This window comes from Schistocerca serialis, chromosome 12 (genome assembly GCF_023864345.2).
Source record: "Schistocerca serialis cubense isolate TAMUIC-IGC-003099 chromosome 12, iqSchSeri2.2, whole genome shotgun sequence".
Lineage (NCBI taxonomy): Eukaryota > Metazoa > Arthropoda > Insecta > Orthoptera > Acrididae > Schistocerca > Schistocerca serialis.
In genome coordinates this window covers 122,666,175-122,692,523 of record NC_064649.1, presented here as the reverse complement: position 1 = coordinate 122,692,523, position 26,349 = coordinate 122,666,175, and the positions used below count along the sequence as shown (strand labels likewise).

The window sequence follows — 26,349 nt, the reverse complement described above, 5'->3', positions numbered from 1 at the left end:
CAGAAATATTGAAAACGTATGTTTGACAGAGCACAGAGAAACTGTGATTGTGAAACTGTTGCATTCATTTATTGCAGATTATGTGACAAACTATTACGTTTTCATCATTTCCTTGGAAGTGATCACATTCACGTTAACGAAACACCTAATTGGCCAAGGAGGCATATCTCACTCACTTACCAGGTGTACAAATTTTGTGTGTCGGTAAGAGATTGTTATCATATAACACACGTACTGTCACTAATGCTGTGTGTGACACACTAGACATGTTTTCTGGTGAAGGATTCGGTTGACTTGTTGCCTTGTCATCAAACATTGCGATTCCCATTTGAAAGCCAGTTCCTTTCAGCTGTTAATAGAGTAGTTGTGTAACATCAACTGCCTTTATAGGACCCTTCCTTACACCTCACTGTTGAAAATGTATGCTACACCACAACGCAGGCACAGATTTGAATACAGCGAGCAGCGAAAAAAAAAAGGTTGTTTTCAGAGCGATGGAGGTTTGAATGCGACTTGCCCACTTGGCAGTCCAACACTGTGACCACTTAACCATGACACCAGTGCTCTCTCAGATTCCTCTTTATTGGACTTCCCATCCTTAGACTGTTCGCACTTTCTATTTTGCTTTTTTTTTTCACAGTTCAGTACAAAAAAATCGTTCAAATGGCTCTGAGCACTATGGGACTTAACATCTGTGGTCATCAGTCCCCTAGAACTTAGAACTACTTAAACCTAACTAACCTAAGGACATCACACACATCCATGCCCGAGGCAGGATTCGAACCTGCGACCGTAGCAGTCGCGAGTTAAGTACACCTTCCTGTTTTCACATTTGATCTGAGTTCATCTTTTGGCAGGCTCTCCACTGGATTCTCTTACCACTAAATCTGAGGGGGGGGGGGGGGTGCAACGGGGAGTTTCCCTTGTAAGCGTATTATTCACTGCTGTTATGTGACAGGGTAAATTTGTCCGCTAACTTGTGCTAAGACTCTTCATTTGTGGATACTATCTGATGCAGTGGTACTGTACAACGTTTACAGTAATCTCATACATGTGGGTAACACATACATAAATGTTAATCGACTTGCACATGTATAAAAAGGTTGGGCTATGAATGCTGTTATGCACAAATATTTATTTTTATTGATGACAATATATCTCCTACCAGTCTGAGCATAATACACAGCAATGTTTGTGTTATTGATCTGAAGACGGCTAGCTGTTTTAGCCAAAACTAGCTATCAACATTTACAAACAGCTTTGCGATTTTGGCTAATAAAGGATTATTTGTAAAAATCTATAACTTTAATAAGTAAAATATGACGTATTTCAGTTGCCTTCATTTAAAGCCAGTGCAACGCTCAAATGTTATTGATTCCTGCATAAAGATGTCTTTAAAAAAATATTAAAGGTTGTGAATGTTTACATTTTCAAGGATCGCTTATTCCGCTTTACAGTTACTTCTAGATACTTCTGTAGTACAAATTTTCACTGGACTTGAGTGTGGTCCTTCATCAATCTTGGTTGTGGTAACCGGTCTGTAGCATACCCTAGGTCTAGGTTAGGTTGTGAGTTGAAGAAGCAAATCGAATGCGAATGCCAACTCTTTACATTTAAATACACTTTGCCATCCTTAAAATTTTTCGTTGTAAAAACTAAAATTACAATGAAAAATCAGGAAACTTATATTACATAAGGGGTAGGATATTCCGACGAGTATTTTGATGTATATGATGTACATATAGCCATTGCTTTTTTTCTAAAAAAAAAAAGTTTGAGGGTACTCCGTTTTGGATATAATTCAGTAAAAATTACTTATAACTAAAGCATGGGATACCACCTGTGTGCTTTTAGCCATGACGTCATCAACAATGCGAACTGGCTGCCAGCGATTCAGTTGTCGAGAACCGTTGCTGCAGCTTCGAAATGTTTGAAACAGTCAATGACATCGCTTTTCCCACCAAAAACTGCACTAGTATCGTTCGTATTGCAATTACCAACACGAAAAAATGAAATATAAAATTTACGTCTGTGAAATAAATCTATGCCACTCTTCCAAGTTCTCATAATCGTAAAAAAAGTACTTTGTCGACGAAAAAGTTTAGGGGTACGCAACCCCCAGTGTTTCCCCAGAAAAGCAGCACTGCATATATCTTACATATTCTGTGAGAAATGTGTTATGTAAAGGATTTCTGTCTTTCCTGATCTGAAACTACTAAACTGACTGAACTGGAATATGTGTAGACAAAATATCAATCTGTATATCTGTATGTCATTCAGTTGCTTTAAATGGTATTGAACAATGATTAATGTGTGTGGCAGTAAGGAAGAAATTGAAAATATAGGCCAACAAAATAAAAGCAAAATGTATCAAATATGCAAGTAAACACAAGTCTCACATAATTCATTGCCAACTCATATTTGGATCTAGTTTTCCATTATGTAGCTGTCCTAACATGCCAATTATGTACTCAACACCCAGAGTCAGTGTATTTGTTTCTTTTCTAATTTCATATGATCAAGATTTAGATTTCCCTAAATTGCTTAAGACAAATGCTGAGATTCTTTCCCTAATCTGAGCTTCTCTGTCTTTATTGACATCATTAACAATGGGGCATGAAACACTATTCTTTCATCCTTTCTCTTATGATGTAAACTATTTCCTGAGCTAACTCTGGTTTGAAAGCCTGTGCTGACAGTTTTCTCAGAGCCACAATCAATGCTTTCAAAAAGTGCACCAGCCAGTGTTAGCACTGCATAACTGCTATTGTTCTTACACATCTGCCTGCATTATTTGGTATTAATTTTGTTTCAGATTGGAAGAAATCGAGAAGACATCAAGTGTGGTGAACAGCATGGCCCAGTGGCTGCCAGCAAATCAGAGAGCAGAGGTGAGAAATATTCTGTATAAGCATGCTGCTGTGGCTCACAATTCCATTTATTTGTAACAGACCTGATATTCACTGAATACGATTTTCACTTTATTTCCTGTGGAGAATAATGAGCACAAATTCCAACAGAAAGGCAACTGTGCAAACTAGACATATTGCCCTATGGCAGGACTTACCAGACTGTGTGTGTTCTCCTGTACACTGGTGTTCCATGGGAAATGAATAAGTGCTCCACAAAAAACCATTAACAACAAGGCCCTCTTTTGTGTGTTTGACTGTATTAATTCTCCTTCTTCTTTTTTATGTTAAGACTTTAAGTTCAAGTAATCACTGAATAAAATAAGTTTTTTTCTCATTGTTTTTGTTATTAACATTCAATGTAAAGAAGGTGCCAGGATGCTCAAAGTGTTCCATTAGAGGAAAAGTTTGCGAATCGCTGCCCTACAGGAACACAGGGACCATGTAGTGAACAAATTGATATTATTATATTTCAGTTTGTGAGACCTGAAACCGAGAAATTAAAAAAAAACTTTCCTTTAAACTATATATTCTCACAAAATTTATAACTGTGTGCATTAGGATCTACAGAAAAATTTCATTTCTCATGCTCAGGCCCCAACTTCCCACTCTTTGCTGCTGCCCATTTAACAGAATACTTGTCACTTAAGTCTGCTGTCAGATACAAGTGGGCTATACAAGTGTAGAAAGGAGAGAGAGTTCACAACTTCTCAAGTATAACCAAGGACTTGCGTCATTGGCTGTGAATTTATTTGAATGTTTAATCCATACCCAGAAAATGTGTAACAATTACACTGTCACACACACACACACACACACACACACACACAGTCAACATACTAGTAAGTCTCTGGTGCACATGAGTGCATGCATGCTCTTCACCTTGGTACACACAGATATGCTCAAAATGGAGTCTTTGAGAATTGCCATGATCACAAGAACACTCAAATAGTTCACTTTTTACCTCTTGGACATGATAGTAATGCTGCTCCGTGCCCAGTTTTGTTTAACAGACCACATATGTTTTCTGATGGCAGATGTGTAATAAACAAGAATACTATCGTTTTGTTGGCTTTGGATGAACTTTGTACGTTGCTCATCTGAAGTGTGGACTGTAACATAAAATTTTTCCAGACATCTGTCTTCCTCTAATGGAGCACATTTGCAGTTGTATACAATGCGACACTTAAGTTTCATCTTTCTCTTTTCACAATCTACCAAAACTGTAAAATGTCATCTGATAACAACAGTCAGTCACACGAAGTCACGACAAACCTCACACTCCTGCACGCTTCCGTAAGAGAGCACGAGTCGACGAGTGCGAATTGACCTCAGTACCACTGTTCTCAGGCTCTTCATACTTGCAGAACGACAGTGGGAAGGAAGGAAACCGATATAGTACTGGTGTAACAGTGGCACCTTCATTTCTAGAATATGCAATCTACACCATTACACTGGTACTCGTTCTGTTTCTGATCTCCAGTGCATGGGACACTGAGACACTGCCCCACATTCTGGACCGCAGAGATCTCCAGATACGACACCATGCAATTGTTTCTTGTGGAGATACACAAAGGAATATGTTTTGCTCCTCTTTTAGCTCGTGACATAAACATGGAATAACAGTAGCTGTGATTTCTGCCAGCCTATTTTAACTTCTTATTATCTTATTGTATTATATTTCAGGATGTACTTCTTGTAGATGCCAGTTTAAGAATCTTGAGTTCTTACATTCCTTTCCCAATACATTTACCTCTTCTGATAATAAAAAACCAGTTTGAGCTGAATTGCAGTTCAGTATAATATCGAATACATTAAATCAGAAGAAGAAGAAAATACAGTAATGGACTCAAACATCCCAGAGCAAACAAACAAAGAACACCACGCATCAATTAAACAATCAGAGGAAAATGAAATCTTAAGACAGCCATCAGAACAAGCACAAATAGAACATGAAGTGACACACATGTTAGATATAGAAGAAAGATTTCAGCTAACAATATAGAATACAAAGACTCAAATACAGATATTAGACCATTCTTGCATAGACCACCAAATAACCCACAATTCGAAGCAACAATAACAACTATCAACACAATCATACACAACAAAATAAATGAAAATACAACTATGGAAGAGTTACAACTAATGGTTTATATAGGAGCACTCACTACACTAAATATGCACACTAGGCAGAGATCAGAACAAACCAACACACAGAAGAAACCCACCAGCATGGCAACACAGGCTACAGATCAGGATAGAAAAACTGAGAAGAGACATCGGACAGCTAACACAATTTATAAGAAATGAAATATCAGACAAAAAACGAAAAAGGTTAGGTAAAATCTCACAACAAGAAGCGATAGAGCAGTTATATGAAAAGAAGTAGAAATTACAAGCATTGGCCAAACGACTTAGAAGATACAAAAAAGTGAAAATAGAAGGAAACAAAACCAAACATTCAACATAAACCAAAAGAAATTTTACCAGACAATAGATAACACACATTAAAATAGACAACCCACCAAACATAAGAGACATGGAACACTTCTGGAGCAACATATGGTCAAACCAGGTACAACATAAAACAGGCATGCACGGTGAATACAAGCAGAAACAGACACATACAAGATGATACCACAGATGCCTGAAGTGATAATTTTGCAACATCAAGTCACCCGAGCAATTAATTCTATGCACAATTGGAAAGCCCCTGGAAAAGATAAAATAGCGAATTTCTGGCTAAAGAAGTTCACCTCAACACATTCACTTCTAACTAAATTATTTAACAGTTACACTGCAGACCCATACACATTCCCTGATACTCTTGCACATGGAATAACTTATCTGAAACCTAAAGATCAAGCAGACACAGCAAACCCAGCAAAACATCGCCTCATAACATGCCTACCAACAATATACAAAATATTAACTTCAGTCATTACACAGAAGTTAATGACGCAGAACAAAATTATAAATGTAGAACAAAAAGGCTGTTGCAAAGGAGCACGAGGATGTAAACAGCAACTGATAATAGATGCAGTGGTGACATATCTAGCTAAAACTAAACAAAGGTCACTACACTATGCATACATTGATTACTGAAAAGTTTTTGATAGTGTACCCCACTCATGGTTACTACAAATATTGGAAATATACAAAGTAGATCCTAAAGTGATACAGTTCCTAAACATAATAATGAAAAATTGGAAAACTACGCTTAATATCCAAACAAACTCAAATAATATCACATCACAGCCAATAGAGATTAAGTGTGGAATATACCAAGGAGACTCATTAAGTCCTTTCTGGTTCTGCCTTGCTCTGAACCCACTATCCAACATGCTAAATAATACAAATTATGGATACAATATTACTGGAACATACCAACACAAAATCACACATTTGATATACATGGATGATCTAAAACTACTGGCAGCAACAAATCAACAACTCAACCAATTACTAAAGATAACAGAAGTATTCAGCAATGGTATAAATATGGCTTTTGAAACAGACAAATATAAGAAAAATAACATAGTCAGGGGAAAACACACTAAACAAGAAGATTACATATTGGATACAGCGACTGCATAGAAGCGATGGAAAAAACAGATGCCTATAAATATCTAGGATACAGACAAAAAATAGGAATAGATAATACAAATATTAAAGAAGAACTAAATGAAAAATATAGACAAAGACTAACAAAAATACTGAAAACAGAAGTGACTGCAAGAAACAAGACAAAAGCTATAAATACCTATGCTATACCAATATTGACCTACACATTTGTTCCAGTATTTGCTGTACTTGTTGTTTGATGTTTTCTATTTCTGACTGGGGTATCCTGTTATTTTTATTATTACATGGATCTGATCCGCTAGTCGCTGTTCTGTTAAAAATTTTAATTCTGGATATCTGGTATTACATTTTGTGTATACTAGTGATCTGTATCCAGTTGTGTTGGTTCCTAAGTTTGTTGCTTGGTAATAACAGAACATGAGGTGTCAGTTAACTTCATCTGACCACCTCATCCTCTGTCTTTGTTTTCTTTCTAGGGTGGTTGCAGGAAGCATATCCTGCAAAACACCTATATTTGGATCTAAATCATTTTCCAGTTGGCTAGCAGTGTCGTTACCATTGTGGGCGGGCATAGGGTTCAAGCGTCGTCCCCGACCATGACGGCGCTTGTCCGAGGCTTCTTTAGTTCTGTCCTGAACCAACTAATCACACTAAAATGGGGGTTAGCCCTATTAGTGGTTTGTTCTTTTCGTCGCCTTTTACGACTGGCAGAACATACCGAAGGCCTATTCTTTTCCCGGGCCTCCATGGGGATTATTATTATTATTATTATTATTATTATCATTATCATTAGTTATGCTTTTTACAAATTGTCTTGGTTCAGGAATCGAAAATTTCTGTTAGGTGCATCACAATACAAATTGTCTGGGTTCAGGAATCGAAAATTTCTTTTAGGTGCATCACAAGTGACAGTATTCCTTGTGAAGTTGCACGACATGTAATGTATTATAAACAGGACTCATTTTCTTTGAAAAATGTCTCTTCAGTGAAAAACATACTACAGTGAATATAGGTGCACACCTACGATGTTAAAGTTCATCGGTTCATGTCTCGCCTGGTTTCCTTCAGATTTTTTTTATTCAGCTTCACATTCTCTAAATGATTCTGGTACTTTCTTGTTTATTTAATAGAAGTATGTTCAGCGACATTAGTATGATTTGTTGTGATAAAGTGTTGCCAGATAAACATGCTACCTATAGAGCTTATTTTGGAGTTTTGCTTTTGTTGTTATTTAGTAGTTGATGACAAAAGAAGATACAATACGTAAAATAGTTATAGTGTGATATCCCCCCCCCCATGAACCATGGACCTTGCCGTTGGTGGGGAGGCTTGCGTGCCTCAGCGATACAGATAGCCGTACCGTAGGTGCAACCACAACGGAGGGGTATCTGTTGAGAGGCCAGACAAATGTGTGGTTCCTGAAGAGGGGCAGCAGCCTTTTCAGTAGTTGCAAGGGCAACAGTCTGGATGATTGACTGATCTGGCCTTGTAACAATAACCAAAATGGCCTTGCTGTGCTGGTACTGCGAACGGCTGAAAGCAAGGGGAAACTACAGCCGTAATTTTTCCCGAGGGCATGCAGCTTTACTGTATGATCACATGATGATGGCGTCCTCTTGGGTAAAATATTCCGGAGGTAAAATAGTCCCCCATTCGGATCTCCAGGCGGGGACTACTCAAGAGGATGTCGTTATCAGGAGAAAGAAAACTGGCGTTCTATGGATCGGAGCGTGGAATGTCAGATCCCTTAATCAGGCAGGTAGGTTAGAAAATTTAAAAAGGGAAATGGATAGGTTGAAGTTAGATATAGTGGGAATTAGTGAAGTTCGGTGGCAGGAGGAACAAGACTTCTGGTCAGGTGACTACAGGGTTATAAACACAAAATCAAATAGGGGTAATGCAGGAGTAGGTTTAATAATGAATAGGAAAATAGGAATGCGGGTAAGCTACTACAAACAGCATAGTGAACGCATTATTGTGGCCAAGATAGATACGAAGCCCACACCTACTACAGTAGTACAAGTTTATATGCCAACTAGCTCTGCAGATGATGAAGAAATTGAAGAAATGTATGATGAAATAAAAGAAATTATTCAGATTGTGAAGGGAGACGAAAATTTAATAGTCATGGGTGACTGGAATTCGAGTGTAGGAAAAGGGAGAGAAGGAAACATAGTAGGTGAATATGGATTGGGGGGCAGAAATGAAAGAGGAAGCCGCCTGGTAGAATTTTGCACAGAGCACAAAATAATCATAACTAACACTTGGTTTAAGAATCATGAGAGAAGGTTGTATACATGGAAGAACCCTGGAGATACTAAAAGGTATCAGATAGATTATATAATGGTAAGACAGAGATTTAGGAACCAGGTTTTAAATTGTAAGACATTTCCAGGGGCAGATGTGGACTCTGACCACAATCTATTGGTTATGACCTGTAGATTAAAACTGAAGAAACTGCAAAAAGGTGGGAATTTAAGGAGATGGGACCTGGATAAACTAAAAAACCAGAGGTTGTACAGAGATTCAGGGAGAGCATAAGGGAACAATTGACAGGAATGGGGGAAATAAATACAGTAGAAGAAGAATGGGTAGCTTTGAGGGATGAAGTAGTGAAGGCAGCAGAGGATGAAGTAGGTAAAAAGACGAGGGCTAGTAGAAATCCTTGGGTAACAGAAGAAATATTGAATTTAATTGATGAAAGGAGAAAATATAAAAATGCAGTAAGTGAAACAGGCAAAAAGGAATACAAACGTCTCAAAAATGAGATCGACAGGAAGTGCAAAATGGCTAAGCAGGGATGGCTAGAGGACAAATGTAAGGATGTAGAGGCCTATCTCACTAGGGGTAAGATAGATACCGCCTACAGGAAAATTAAAGAGACCTTTGGAGATAAGAGAACGACTTGTATGAATATCAAGAGCTCAGATGGAAACCCAGTTCTAAGCAAAGAAGGGAAAGCAGAAAGGTGGAAGGAGTATATAGAGGGTCTATACAAGGGCGATGTACTTGAGGACAATATTATGGAAATGGAAGAGGATGTAGATGGAGATGAAATGGGAGATACGATACTGCGTGAAGAGTTTGACAGAGCACTGAAAGACCTGAGTCGAAACAAGGCCCCCGGAGTAGACAATATTCCATTGGAACTATTGACGGCCGTGGGAGAGCCAGTCCTGACAAAACTCTACCATCTGGTGAGCAAGATGTATGAAACAGGCGAAATACCCTCAGACTTCAAGAAGAATATAATAATTCCAATCCCAAAGAAAGCAGGTGTTGACAGATGTGAAAATTACCGAACTATCAGCTTAATAAGTCACAGCTGCAAAATACTAACACGAATTCTTTACAGACGAATGGAAAAACTAGTAGAAGCCAACCTCGGGGAAGATCAGTTTGGATTCCGTAGAAACACTGGAACACGTGAGGCAATACTGACCTTACGACTTATCTTAGAAGAAAGATTAAGGAAAGGCAAACCTACGTTTCTAGCATTTGTAGACTTAGAGAAAGCTTTTGACAATGTTGACTGGAATACTCTCTTTCAAATTCTAAAGGTGGCAGGGGTAAAATACAGGGAGCGAAAGGCTATTTACAATTTGTACAGAAACCAGATGGCAGTTATAAGAGTCGAGGGGCATGAAAGGGAAGCAGTGGTTTGGAAAGGAGTGAGACAGGGTTGTAGCCTCTCCCCGATGTTATTCAATCTGTATATTGAGAAAGCAGTAAAGGAAACAAAAGAAAAATTCGGAGTAGGTATTAAAATCCATGGAGAAGAAATAAAAACTTTGAGGTTCGCCGATGACATAGTAATTCTGTCAGAGACAGCAAAGGACTTGGAAGAGCAGTTGAACGGAATGGACAGTGTCTTGAAAGGAGGATATAAGATGAACATCAACAAAAGCAAAACAAGGGTAATGGAATGTAGTCTAATTAAGTTGGGTGATGCTGAGGGAATTAGATTAGGAAATGAGGCACTTAAAGTAGTAAAGGAGTTTTGCTATTTGGGGAGCAAAATAACTGATGATGGTCGAAGTAGAGAGGATATAAAATGTAGGCTGGCAATGGCAAGGAAAGCGTTTCTGAAGAAGAGAAATTTGTTAACATCCAGTATAGATTTAAGTGTCAGGAAGTCATTTCTGAAAGTATTCGTATGGAGTGTAGCCATGTATGGAAGTGAAACATGGACGATAAATAGTTTGGACAAGAAGAGAATAGAATCTTTCGAAATGTGGTGCTACAGAAGAATGCTGAAGATTAGATGGGTAGATCACATAACTAATGAGGAAGTATTGAATAGGATTGGGGAGAAGAGAAGTTTGTGGCACAACTTGACCAGAAGAAGGGATCGGTTGGTAGGACATGTTCTGAGGCATCAAGGGATCACCAATTTAGTATTGGAGGGCAGCGTGGAGGGCAAAAATCGTAGAGGGAGACCAAGAGATGAATACACTAAGCAGATTCAGAAGGATGTAGGTTGCAGTAGGTACTGGGAGATGAAAAAGCTTGCACAGGATAAAGTAGCATGGAGAGCTGCATCAAACCAGTCTCAGGACTGAAGACCACAACAACAACAACATCCCCCCCCCCCCTGAACCCTGAAATCTTGGATGTGGTGATAGACTGATTTGTAGTGTAGCCCAAGGCATGGGTTAGTTCAAATGGCTAAATGGTGCAGATTTCCCCAGAATGTAAGACGTGAGCCATGCCCAGTGTGAAGTATCAGATACTAGCAGCAGATGAGTAGTACGAGAGCAGAAGTAGTGACTTAAAAAAGGAGCTGTCTTCCTCCTAACACAAAGGCATAAAGTAGTGTAGAAGCGATTACCACAATTTCCAATTAGAGAAGATTAACGTTAGTCATTATTTTTTTAACACATTTTAAGGAAATATTTGGCTGTAATAGCGTTGCCATCAACTTTACTGTAATGTGATAGCAATACACGCCAACTGCAGTATGGCCAGGCACTATAGCTGATGATGCAGGCAGTTGCCATTATATTTCTGAGTGGACGCCGTTGGTGGCCACCAAGGGCATAGCATATTTGGTATTTTAGAGCTAGTGTGTCTCTGTTCTTGTTTGCAAATGCTTCCCCCTCACTCTCACCTTAACTTCTTACTTCTCTCATCGACAACATTGTAGTTACATCTACAAACATTCACTTGTTTTGATATTTGTTTGTTATTGTGAGTTTACAGCAGTACAGAAGCAGACAAGAGTGAGAACAGAATGAGTTTAATATTGTGACTTGCATACAAGCAGAGCTACAGGATGTCAAAAGTACTGTGTACAAGGTTCCCAATATGAAACAGGGCAGTTAGGCTGCCATTGGGGATGAGGTCAGAATCATGCATAATTTTGATGTGAGCTCTTTTCATATCTATTTCCATATGCAGGTGAACAAAAAAATATAAATCAAAACTGTATTTTTGCTTCAAACTCAATGTTACCCTGTAGTCTTTCTACCAAAGCTTTGCATACTTCTGCTACAAAGAGGCTTATAGATTAATAGTGCCCTTTTAAAGAGGTACGTTAAACTTCTGTATTGATACAGAAATAGCTAAAAACTGGAAGATGATCGCTAATCCGGTTTAGCTGGTATATAGTCTCTCATATTTGCAACAATTTTAGCAATTCTTGGACTGGTACATGCACAAAATATTTGAAATTGTGTTTCAACCTTCTGGTAAAATTGTGGATAAAATGTGTGTACCAAACATCAGCTCATGAGTTAGATTTCCTGAAGCATCCTGCTTGCTTTAAAAAGAACACATTTGGAAAGCCCAGTTTTTCTTGTACCTTGTGTGATGTAAAAGTAATAGATATAACAGAGATGCTGAGTCGCAGATAGGCACAATAAAAAGACTTTCACAATTAAAGCTTTCGGCCATTGGCCTTTCTCAACAATAGACACATATATGCACACACACACACTCCACACTCATGGAAACGCAGCCTCAGGCAACTGAATCCACACTGTGAGCAGCAGTACATGTGCATGATGGGAGTGGTGACTGGGTGGGGGAAAGATGGAGGCTGGGGTGGGGAGGGGGAGGGATAGTATGGTGGGGGTAGCAGACAGTGAAGTGCTGCAGGTTAGATGGTGGGCAGGGCAGAGGTTGGGGCGTGGGGGGGGGGGGGGGGGGAAGTAGCGGAAAAGGAGAGAAATAAAAAGACTGGGTGTGGTGGCGAAATGATGGCTGCGTAGTGCTAGAATGGGAATAGGGAAGAGGCTGGATGGATGAGGACAGTGACTTCATTCCAAAAATATGCTTTTGCACTATCAAAACTAAGGTCCCATTATTCTGTTTTTTGAAACCTGTTTGCCCCTTGGAGTTACTCCCAAAGGCTAACATTGAATGTTCTTGTTTCTGTATGTAATCCTACTCTACACCAGGCTCTTTTACAGTTTCAAATACAGCAATCTCTTGCACTTTCCCAATCTATGACATATATGCCTCATATGCCGATTTCCACTCCACCAGACTTCTCTTCTTCTACAAAATCCTTCAGTTATCTATCCCTCATATTTCCTTAGAAGTTATGAAGCCAACTTCAGACTGCAAAAACATGCCAGAGTTCACCTCAAAAAGCTATCCCACCTTCTCCTAAACTACTTTAATAGTGTTGTTTCTTATTCTGTCACTCTGCAGCTCCCTAAACAGCCACACCATCAACCACCACTCCTCTCCTACAAACCAAATTTGGCCAACCTCCACAACTGCCTTAACATTAAGAGCTTGGTCAACCTCCATAATATTACCCAGCCTTCACTACTGTCTCCCAGACCAATAGTAACTCATAATCACAAGAATCAGTCACAACAGCGCAGTGTTCTCCACCTCTCCCCACCTGAAATATCTATATTATTCAAGGACCTCACTTTCACCCCTAAACTTGCATTGAATCATGCAGCTTTGGTGTAGGACCTACTTTTCTTCACACATATCACTTTGCAACACAATCCCAAAACCTTTCTAACAGCAATCCTGACATTGAACACTGCCTTGAACAGTTCCAATCGTGATCCCAATTTGATCCACACAACTATCTCAGTATCATCTCTTACAAGCCTTCCAAGAGTTCCTAAGATCCAGCATTGTTTCACAATTCTTTCGCAGGTCCCTAACACATGACCCTAACCTATCATCTGCAGAACTCCACACTCTGAGCTTACTAAAAGCTGATGACTCATCGTTATCCTCTCAACAGACAATGGATCTACAACTGTAGTACTTGACTGACAGGAATACGGTAGCGATCTCTATGTCAGCTGTCTGACACCTCTATGCACAGTATCTGCCATCAAGATCCCATCCTGTGAATCAAACTGACCTGCAGTCCCTCCTTAGAAGTCAGGCCCCTCACAAGGACTAATACGTCAATCCATGGAACTCCTTACCCCACCCAAACCACATGCCCCCACCTTTTACCTTCTTCCTATGGTCCACATTCCAAACATCCTGGCCATCCTATAGTTTCTGGCTTCAAAGCACCCACCAAACATATATCTGCCTTAGTTGCTCAACACCTTCAAGCCATAGTACAAAGACTTCCCTCCTATATAGACTCCAACCATTTCCTAGATCATATGAAATCCGTGCCCATCCCACTTCCACCAGACACCTTGCTTGTCACCATTGATGCCACCTCCCTCTACGCCAACATCCCCCACATTCATGGTTGGTCTGTTGCTGGACATTTCCTCGGTCAGTACCCACCTTTCCAAACCTATGACACCCTTCCTGCTCACCTTAATCAACTTTATACTTACCAACAACTATGCCAAATTTGAGGGGCAGGCAGGGATACAGTAATATCAGGGTTACACCAATGGGAACTGGAATGCCTCCTTCCTACGCCACCCTTTTCAAGGGTGGCTTGGAGGGGACTTTCCTGGGATTCATAAGCATTTACCCCTGGTTTGGTTGAGCTACGTTGATGACATCTTTGCTGTATGGACTCATGATGAGGCTGACCTGTTATATTCCCTGGAATCTCTAAATACCTCCTTCCAGTTAAATTTCACATAGTCCTATTCTGAATGCCATGCTACTTTCCTTGATGTTGAGCTCATACTGAAGGTCTGGTACACACTTCTGTCCACATTAAATCTACTAGCAAACAACAGTACTTACATTTTCACAGTTGCTATCCTTTCCATGTCAGACATTCCCTCCCATACAGGCTTGACATTTGAGGCAAACGTTTTTGTTCGGATGCGGACTCTCTACAGCAATACACCACCATTCTCACCTGAGTCGTCACTGGACATAATCACCCCACCAGCCTACTTCAAAAGCAGATTTCTCAGGCAATCATATCCAATCCTGGTACTGCTGATCCCTCCAAAAAACAACTTACTAGTACATGGCATGTCGCTCAGTATTATCCTTTTCATGAATGTATTAGTGAGCTACTTCAACAAGACCATGACTTCCTAAAATCATGCCCTAAAAGGAGGTCCATTCTGTCTGAGACTTTGCTCACCACACCTAGCATAGCTTTCCGTCGCTCTCCCAATCTCTGCAATATGCTTGTCACAACCTATTCTTCTTCTGCACCATCTCCCTATCCTATGGCTCCCTGGCTGTGACCATACCCGCTGCAAAACTCGCCATATACACCCTCCTACTATCACCTATGCAAGCCCTGTAGTTGGCCAAATATATACTACCAAAGGTAGAGCCATCTGTGAAGTGACATGTCATATACTAGCTGCTACGTAAATGGTGTTCGGGCTCTTAGCCTTTACAGAAGTATCCAACAGTGGCTGCTGCCAGTTAATGAATATCTTGCCTCAATCCACATCCTCCATCAACGGATATACAAATGTATAAATGAATGAACGAGTGAATGAATGTATGCTGGTTTAAGCAGGCAATAATGGGTAATCTACTAGCGTTAAGCAAGTTATCGCTAACTGTAGAATCCCTCTTTTCCAGTTGCTCGAGGCCGTGTCCAGCTGGGGAATCAGCGAGTCTCTGGAAAAAACCATCAGCTCGCTGGACAGGTGGATGGAAAGGAATGAGCCGACACTCAGGACGTGGCTGCAGAGTGTAGCCCCCACCACCACTGACGCCCCCACCACCACTGACGCCCCCAACACCACTGACGCCTCCAACACCACTGACGCCCCCGGCTCCAGTGCTGCCATACTGCCAGCCATCACAAGCATTGCTCTGGGGCTCACTGTCGTCTGGGCACACCTCAATGCTGCTGCTGTATGAAACAGACATTTTAAACCCACTATACTTACTCATGGGGTACAGGGAGCAATGGAGGGAGACTGTAACCAAGAAATGTCACAAGAGAGAGAGAGAGTGAGAGAGAGTGTGAGTGTGTGTGTGTGTGTGTATGAGAGAGAGAGAATGTTTTCTGTATAGTTAGAGCCCAACTGATAATAATGTCTTTGACACTAAGATAGATATTTATCTTGTAATGATTGTAGAATTTCACTTTAATATACTAATTACAATTTGCAGATATTTGCTCAATAAAAGCAAAGTACAACAGTATCAAATATTTTATATTTTTTCAGTTTGTTCCTCTCTTAAGTGCTTCTACATCTACATACATACTCTGCCAGCCACCGTACAGAGCATGACAAGCAGTACCTTGTATTATTACTAGTCATTTCCTTTCATGTTCCACTGACAGATGGAGTGAGGCAATTGTCTATATCATTCTGTACAAGCACTGATTTATCTTCACATCGCAGGTTTTATGTGAGATGTAAACTGGTGGCAGTAGAATCTTTCTACGGCCTGCCTCAAATGTCAGTTCTCTGAACTTCCTCAGTACTGTTTAAAAAAACATATGCCATCCAGGGATTCCTTTTCGATTTCCTGAAGCATATCCAAAATACTCGCCTGTCAATTGAACCTACAAACTGTACAGTTATAACTAAAGTACAGCCTCTCACAGAGGTCCAGTGTATGCTGTAATCATTGTTATGGCAGCAAACCTTGGTAGCTATGCTTAAGTGTTAATGTGGAACTGATTTACACCAGAAAAAAATTAGTTCCAATTTTGTCCAACAGGTGCAAATCTGGCACTTTACACTTTGTGTATGACAGTAAGACATCCATGCTGTCATTTGACAAGCCATAGTGTGACTACATAGTACGACTATCGAGAAGAGAAACCGTGCTGCATTGAGAGAGTATCACCAACTGAAAGTCTGAGGAGAGGCCCAATAGCATTGCATTTATCGTAAATCTCTCACCCAGGACAAAGTCCCAAGCGACTGGAAAAAAGCGCAGGTGACTCCAGTATACAAGAAAGGTAAAAGAATGGATCCGTAAAATTACAGAACAACATCCCTAACTTCTGTTTGCTGCAGAATTCTTGAACACGTTCTCAGTTCAAATGTAATAAACTTTCTTGAGGCTAAGAAGTTTATGACCATGAGTCAGCATGAGTCATGTGAACCTCGGCTTGCCCTTTTCTCACATGATATATTGAGAACTATGGATGAAGGGCAACAGACAGATTCCATATTTCTAGATTCCTGGAAAGCATTTGACACGGTGCCCCATTGTAGGCTGTTAACAAAGCTATGAGCATATGAAATAAGTTCACAGATATGTGAGTGGCTCGAAGACTTCTTAAATAATAGAACACAGTATGTTGTCCTTCGGTCTATTGGAAGAATTTTAGAAAAGAGTGGTTCACCTGTAAAGGAGGCCACATGTAGGAAGCTGGGGCAACCTATTCTTGAGTACTGCTTGAGATTTTGGGGTCCTCACCAGGTCGGATTGAAGGAAGACATCGATGCAATTCTGAGGAGGCCTGCAAGATTTGTTGTAGGAAGGTGTGAACAAAACTTAAGTGTTACAGAGATGCTTTGGGGACTCAAATCGGAATCCCTGGAGGGAAGGTGGCGTTCTTTCGATGAAACACTATTGAGAAAATTTAGAGAACCGGTATTTGAAGCTGACTGGCAAACAATTCTATTCCTGCCATCATATATCGTGTATAGGGACCACAAAGATAAGATACCAGAAATTAGGGTTCATATGAAGGCGTACAGACAGCTGTTTTTCCCGCACTCTATTTGCGAGTGGAAATGACAAATAGTGGTACAAGGTGCCTACCACCACACACCTTCCTGAGGACGACAGTTCAATCCCGCATCCGGCCATCCTGATTCAGGTTTTCCATGATTTCCCTAAATCGCTCCAGGCAAATGCCGAAATGATTCATTTGAAAGGGCACGGCTGACTTCCTTCCCAATCCTTCCCTAATCCAATGAGACCTGAGACCGATGACCTCTCTGTTTGGTCTCTTCCCCCAAATAACCCCCTCAACTACACACCTTATGGTGGCTTGAAGAGTATCTATGTAGATGCAGATATTGTTTAACATGTTGACTGCCATGGCCAAAATTAGTAACCTGCTCCCAGAACCCTAGTTAAGTGTATAAATGTGTGGTGTCTCACTTTTGGACACATGTAATTGATTCATGTTGATGGTCTATGAATCAAGCACATTTGAAACAGATACACAATTACATTTGAGTTTCTGCACGAATCTCAAAGTAATGAGCATGGAGGGCATGAATGAGGACTGCAGATATGTGATAAACATTGTGTCTGGGTAGTGCACTGGCTAACACAACTGCCAAGTAAATTGGAGATCATGGGTTCAAAACCTGGTTCAACACCCATTTTCACTCGTCACTGCTGATTCCACATAATGTCCCAATGCAGCTGACATCAATAGTTCCTTCCCTTTCCTTTCCTTTATCTTCTCCCTCTCAACCTTCAATCTACAAACTATGTCATGTGGTTCATACAGACTGATTCGTCATCTCATTTGTAGTCCACCTGTATAGTAAAACTTATTTTTTTTTCTTTGTCAGGATAATGGAGTCTGCAACTTATGCCATAGCTGGCTTACAGAAAGTTAAGCTCAGACGACAACAACATGATAACTCAATGTCAAAGGTCAGTCACTAGCTTACGTATTTCAAAGCATTTTGTTCGACATTACGGTCCAGGTCTTTATTGTAACTGCATCAGCAGTTGCTCATCTTCATTGAATATGGTTCACTGACGTTTACCATTATTTGCACTCAACTTCCCTCAAATGACTAGCAATAAGAAGAAAATGAGTGTTGTAGAACTTAAACAGCTAGCTAACATGAACAAATCGGAATAAGACGAGTTTATGGATGAATTCTCAGATGGTGGAAGTCCTTACAAACCACCTTCATGTGAACATTTGAGCGAGGATTCAGTTGCAGACAACAGTGAATGCAATGATGAAGATGAGCAGGTTGGTCCAATGACAGGCACTGTGAATAACAGTGATGAGTGGAGTGACATTCCTCAAGATCCATCAGTATTTGTGTTCAATGAGGAAATAAGACTTTAAAATTTTGGGGTCAATGCACTTGTTCATTTGTTTTTTTTTTCCAAAGAGTTCCTAATGTCATTGTGGGAATAAACAAATCTATATGCGAACCAGGAAGCATAAAACGTAAGAGTAGAATATCAACCAGGCTCTCAAGATGGAGGTATACAGATGTTGAAATGAAAGTATTTCTGGGGCTGTTGCTGCACTTAGGACCTTGTTGTTTTCCATCGATAGAACGTTCCTGAAGTACAAGGCCTTGTTACAATGTCACTTTCTGGAGATCTGTTATGAGTATAAACAGATTTCAGTTGTTATGAGATACCTATCCTTCTGAAACAGCTCATTGCAATTCAATGACTTACTACAAAATTACACCAGTTTTGGATCATTTCAATAGTTTCATGAGCAATAATTACATTCCACACAAGAATCTCTGCATTGACAAATCAGTGGTTTTGTGTCTTGACTGTCTGTCTTTCAGCCAGTATAGCAGTGATTCCAGAATTTCCATGTAAATTCTGGAACCACTCGACCATCTGCATCCTCGAACACTCGATGTTTTAAAGTTAAGTGAGTGAGTGAGAGAGAGAGAGAGAGAGAGAGAGATAGAGAGAGAGAGAGAGAGAGAGAGCCTATTTACTGCACAACACATGTCTGTGTGTGCAGGATGGACGTTGGTCCTAAGAGGACAGGAGCTGTGCAGACGACAAGTGTTTGCTGCTCACACCATAGAACCTGTATGGAGGGTGAAAGGAATAACTATGTATTATTCCTTGGTGGTCGAATAACTGTAATAGTTATAGACAATTGTAACATGATTTGCCTAGAGACTCTTACTTAATGTTGGTGTTAGACTTGCTAGAAGCAAGACCTGTTTTTGAATTTCTGGTGGTTATTAAACCCAACACATTGTAATTATATTTAATAGTGCCTCCGAGTTATCGACGTAGTTGACTTGCAAGAGTTTGTATACTTATGTGAAACTTGTGGAAATGAAAATATACCTGAACTGAACAGAAAGTATGAGGGTACCTAGTTATTTCTAGTAAGAGAGAGAGTATTTTTAGTTCCTCTAACCAGCATTATTTCTTCGGAGAAGAAGTTGTGGACATTGACGCAGTCACATATCCAAAGAAGAGGATCGTCTGAACATTTTAAGTAAGTCAACTGTAGTAAGAGAAGTGTGAAGTTCGCAACCCAATTTTGCACCGCTTCTCTTGTCACCAAAACCATTAGAGTATATCAAGGACAAGAAACACAAGTGTGCTGAAAAACTTTACAACCTCTATGAATCTAATGGTGTCTTTCTGAAAATAAAAATCTACTGTGGCAAGTCACAGGCGAACGCCGAGATATGCCACATATCTGAAGTTGTTTTACGCATTATGCAAGCTTTCTGGAAGAAAGGATATGTGCTTCATGTGGACAAGTATGTAATTAATTGTTGTTGACTTACAAAAGCTATGTGTGTGGAACATTATGCAATGACATAAGGAAAACCCAAAATTGTCCACTAGTATAAACTGAAGAAAGGTCAGATGACAATGTTGTTTGCAAATGGAAGGACAAATAGAAGTCCTCACCATTTCTAACATTTGGTATTGGAGGTATTTATCAGTCAAATCAAATGCTGATGTGGGCATGGAAGTTATTGATCATTCAGATCAAATGCTGTTGTAATATTCAGCATTGAAAAAGACTATTAGATAGCCAAAAATCTTGCTCTACATGTAATGGAAATTTACATGTACAATGTCCATCAGTTTTATTATCAGACAGCAGGAAAAAATAACGAGTCTCTTAGCATATAAGACAAAATTTATTCAGATATTGACTGGGGATAACATGCCAGACACACAGAAGACAATCAGGATATATGATAGCTTTCATTATTTAGAGACAATACAAACCACACAGAAAAAAGTGTGGCAAACAAAGTCATGCCAAGTGTGCACACAATAAAAGAAACACCACGAATCATGGTACATTTGTCCTATTTTTGAAGAAAAGATGGCTCTTTCCATGGAGTAATGCTTCAAGACATATAAGGAAAACTTTATTTTCGTTACCATTAGTGACACAAAGTACACATTTTATGTTTAAAGCTAAAATATTTGTATGAATTTTTGCATGCACTTTTTTGAGAGTTTATACCAAGTGTAAAAATAAAAATTCTGTTCCACCGCACACAGACAATTTACTGCATCTGGCCATGATGGCCAAGACCTGTAAATCGTATATTTGCTACAATTATTTTCATATCTGACTTTATGCAGATAATAGTTTCCTATGAGTTGTAGTGCATAACCTTTTCCCACCACACATCATTATTAAAAGTCTCTGTCTTTGCACAAATTTTGAAAACTTCAAGAGGCATAAGACATACAAAAGAAAAACTGTTTACTTATCTTGATTTTCTCTTCTTGTTGTTGGCTCTAATACTTGTTGTGTCTAGGGGTACATCTTGCAGCTGAAATTTTATAATGTTCTGCGTTCCTGAAGACGAAATAGCTGATGAACATTAGCCTGTTGCTATGAATACCTTTCTATTTTATCTGACTCTTCTAAAACACAATGACTTTACAATTTTCACCTCTATCACAACAAAAATTACATTATTAGTTACACACTCAGACACATGTCTGATTTCATCAGGGGGATGCCCACTACTACCACTCACATTCTAAGGTATGCACAACATTCCAAAGAGTTTACAAAGCAAAAGAGTTTACAAACTTTCATGATAAAAGAAGAATCATCACCAAGATATAACATAATTTAATAAACGGATTCAAAAATTAATGTAATCGTTCACATTAGACTGTGCAATTAATAATATGAATTTTAAGTATACCAGAAATTTTGTAATATTTTTAAAAGAAGAGTAGTTTTAACTGTACATACACAGTACGAACAAATTAATTTGTTTTTACTCATTTTAACCCAAAACATAACACATTGCATACTAAATTATATGAAGTTCATTCAGTTAGACAGCTGAGATAATACAAAATTGTTCAGGCTTTCATGGCCTCTATGGGGAGGAGATTTGCAGATTGTACCGACGGCTTGACCAACGACGGAAGAAGAAAGCGCGATTGATGTCATCTCTCACCTTCCTTTCACAGTGCAGAGATGAAGATGCTACACTGAAGTTCTTGAAATGTAGGCGCCTATTCAACATTGCCCAAGCACATTGTATCTATTCAGAGTGGAACGAGCTTTTCTTCATGAGCGAATTCCTACAACACGGAGATACTTGGCAAGAATGGATCAGGAAGTTTTGGACATTTTCTATCAACTAAGTAGCAGAATGCATCGAGAAGACTGGGACAAGATCGACAGCATCTCTCACAGGAGCATGCAGAATGAACTCGAACGTTGCACTGAGCGACAGAAGAAAAAGTTCGAAAGATGCCGGAAGCAGACTGACAAGGTGATTCCCGACTTGTCACACACAGTGGTCAACCTCACTGAACGACAATTGACCAAAGAGGAAGTGTCTGTTCTTCAAAAAGGAGGGAATTTCGCTATCATCCCAAGAACTATACCTATGGAGGAAATCATTGCTAACATTGAAGCGGCTGTTGAGACTTTTCCATGTGAAAGAGCAAAGGAAATACGCACTGAAACAGCCAGGATACTGCACCGAGCTAAACCACCAGCTTGCAATCTGAAGAAAGAAGAGGTACAAGCTATTAAGAACCTTAATACTGGGAAGAGTATATTGGTAGTACCTGCCGATAAGGGGAATGTGACCGTCGTAACGAAGACCAAAGATTATGAACGAAAAATCCGAGACCTGTTAGATCTGATGACATACCAAAAACTAAGCGCAGATCCGATGCTGCATATCACACTGAATACAAATCAGTTAATCAAGGCATCTTCAGTAGATAGCTTTTGTATGTTCTGGCTCACTAGAGCAATTATATAAAAAATAAAAAATTGCTTGTTAACACTCACAATTTTGTTATTTTCCATAAAATTGACCTAATTATCTAGAACATACAAAAGGTATCTTTTTACTTTATTTATTAAGTAGAACCTTTACTAAATACTTTACATTAGATTAATATGATTTGTTGTTTGTAAATGCTTTTTGAGATGACACTTATTTACAGTTCTATCACATTTACAAGTAACTTTAATTTTCATACATTCTTTACATACATAAGAATGTCCACCTGTTCTATATTTATATTCATAAAATTCTTCAATACTTTTTTTAATCATACATCCACCAAACTGTCTTAATTATGGCTTATTGTTGTCCATTAACATAAAATAAAATTAATGAGAAAAACAATTTTATATCATGAATGAAAGTAAATAAATAAAAATATACTATTCGACAAATTACATTCTTTAAAAATGTATTAATATTAACTAGAATTTTTTGTGAAACTAATTAAAAGAATTCTGTATAAATGGAAACTACTTCAATCAAGAAGCTAAACAATTTGAGTATTTCTAAGGAAATTAGAAAAGTAAATGAACTAGAGATAAATGTTTTATATGATATTACAAACTGTAAATATTTATATAATAGATATGGAGAACAACTTTGTCCAGAACGTAATAATGATTTGAAAGTTATTTTGCAAAATAGATTTAAGTTAATTGATGATTTTGATTTTGAAATAATTAAAAAAGGACAAATGAAATTGAAATATAAAGAAATGAAAAAAACTTAAAAATAGAAAAAATTAAATTCATGATATAGAGTTCACAATGTGATTTTTAAAATAATGTAATTTTGAAATTATAGCTAAATGATTCATTTAAAATTATTTATTTTTATTTTTTACATCTAATAAAAATTATTTCTTATAAATGGAGAACCAAAACGAAATTCAAGCTAAAGAAAAAGATACTTATGAAATAAATGAGGTATGTGAAAAAGATATTGATTGTCCTATTTGTTTAAGTAATGATAATAATAGGCAATTTATTAAAACATATTGCAATCATGTTTTTCATAAAGAATGTATTGATAAATGATTAAAGGAAAAAGAAAATTGTCCACTTTGTAGAAGTATTATTAAAAATAAAGAAACAACATTAAAGATATATTAGCAGCACTTGATTCTTTACCTGTATCTACAAGCTCTTTTAATTTTCTATTTATTGAAATCAACCATTTCGAAATCAGTATTATGAATCATGATGATTCTGTTGATGATTATTTTTTATATAATTTATATGAATAATTTCAAAATAAAATTTAAAAAATTATAAAAAGTTACTTTTTCACAAATCTTAAATTTTTTTATATATAAATGGAGCAAACTCAGCTGAAGCAGGCTTAGAAGTGCGTGAAACAGCAGCTATAGCAGGCTTAAGACTATGTCAAGTTCAACAAGATAGTTCTGCGCAAAGTAAACTTTATAATTATTGTAATACAGAGAAATCATTTGATAATTGTACTATACAAAACTAAAGACCATTTAAAACGAAATCCAAGTGAACAACATCCAAAAACAATGTATAATGAAGAAAAATCAAAATCTACAATGAATAATGAAGAAGTTATAATTCATCGTCGTTTGCACTCACCTATTCAGAGCGAAGAAAAATCTACATCTACAAAGAAACTTAAAATTTGTCAAGAAATTAAACGTTTAAACTGTTTTTATATAAATCCTTCGCATCAAGTTAACATAATAATAAATCTAAGAAAAGTACTTTACAATATATTAAGAATAAGACATTTTTAACTTTATAATTCATTAAATAATAATCCTCAATGATTAAATATTTTTTAAATAATTATAATTTTATTAGTACAGATAATTTTTACAAATCTATTGAATCTTTCTAGAATAAATAGAAGATTAAACTAATTGATTCTAAACTATATAATAAAATTTGTGTTTAGAAACCAATTGATTGTTAACCTAAATAATAAACTCATTCTCTTTTTGATTAATTATTTATTAAATAATGATCCTTATCTATCTATTAAATAATTATCATTTTTTAATAACTAGTAAAGCAAAATGGAAAGTTACATTGCTTATCAACTATGACAATTCACAGCTGTTAGACTTCGTGAAATCTGTAGAATAAATAATTTATTAGGATATTCATGTTTCCCTAAAGTTGATTTATTATTAATAATCATTCAGTTGTTATTATTAATCAACCACACAAATAATACATCTAAAGTAAGTGAAAATAATAAAAATGATGTTGTTGAAGCAGTTGAATATAATACAAATAATTTTAATAATTATACATCTGAAGTAAGTGAAAATAATGCAAATATTGTTAATAACAATACAGCTGAAGCAAGTGACAATCAAACAAATGTTAAAATAATAAATCTGAAAGTAGTGAAAATCTTTGGAAAAAAATTGCCATATTATGATATTTATGATGTTTTTCTAACTAAAGAAGATAAACCATTAAAAGGAATATTTCCCTTTTCTACAAATATATTTTAACACCAAGAGTTAGAAAAACAATTAAGATTACTTAGTTGAAAAAGCATTAGAAAACAATTACAAGCTATAAATAATATAGATTTACTTGATCCTAATCATATTTCAAACGCAGTAAAAACAAAATTTTTTTAAAATGTTAAGATTATTTGAAAGTACATCATGGTGTAAAGATAATTTTTAATTTACATTGTGAATATATACTAAAAAAAAAGGATGAAATAAATGAAAAAGTTCAAGAATTTGGACAACAAACAGCAAACTATACTTTTTTTTACCAGAAAAAGACTTTAATAAAAAATTACAACAAAGTAAAAGACATATTTTTGAAAATATATCTAATTTTCTAATACATGGATCAGGATGGGCATTAAATAGATTTATTGGTTTACAACTAACAATTAATACATATGTTCCACTAAAAGGATCATCTTATAATAATTTACCAGAAGTAATAAAAAACAATAAGATATATTAATGAAAAAAAATAATGATGGTCTATAACATCAGCTTTGTTTCTTGTAGTTAAAAATGCTAAAAGAATAACCAAATATAAAGATGTTGGTCTTGATCTTGATAAAAAAAAAACTTGAAAGTATTGAATTTCCGTACTTTTTAACGGTTTTGTAGTTCAGATAAAATGGTTCAATTGTATTTATTTGTTCATTATTTAAATGTAATTTTATTGACTTTGGTTTTATTTTGCCACTAGTTAGCAAAGTATAATCAACTGTAAATTTATTCACATATATAATTAAAAATTTAATAAGCATTTTTATAATGTTTAAACCTGTATAAAGATTTATATAAAATTTAAAATGTATAAAATTTAAAAATATATAAGTATTTTTCTAAAATTTAAAAATGTATAGACATATTTATTTAGTTTAAAAATGAATAATGATTTTTATTTAATTTAAAAACTTATAAAGATTTTTGTAATCCCCAATTGTTTTTGTCAATATTAACATTAATTCCAATACCTAATTTACTTTTTCCAGACATTACTGCTACTGCTCCTAATTTTTCACCAAATGTA

At 37.2% G+C, this 26,349-nt stretch overlaps 1 protein-coding gene across 1 annotated transcript in view; it reads left to right on the top strand.

The window, feature by feature from the left end:
* The window catches only part of LOC126427989 (aminopeptidase N-like), a 126,880-nt gene extending 107,998 nt beyond the window's left edge, over window positions 1–18,882 (top strand). Inside the window, exons 10-12 of the mRNA XM_050089874.1 lie at window positions 2,816–2,891; window positions 15,447–15,558; window positions 18,692–18,882. Of these exons, the coding sequence (XP_049945831.1) occupies window positions 2,816–2,891; window positions 15,447–15,558; window positions 18,692–18,882 (379 nt within the window). The remainder of the gene's footprint in view (window positions 1–2,815; window positions 2,892–15,446; window positions 15,559–18,691) is intronic.
* Window positions 18,883–26,349: the final 7,467 nt, after the last annotated feature.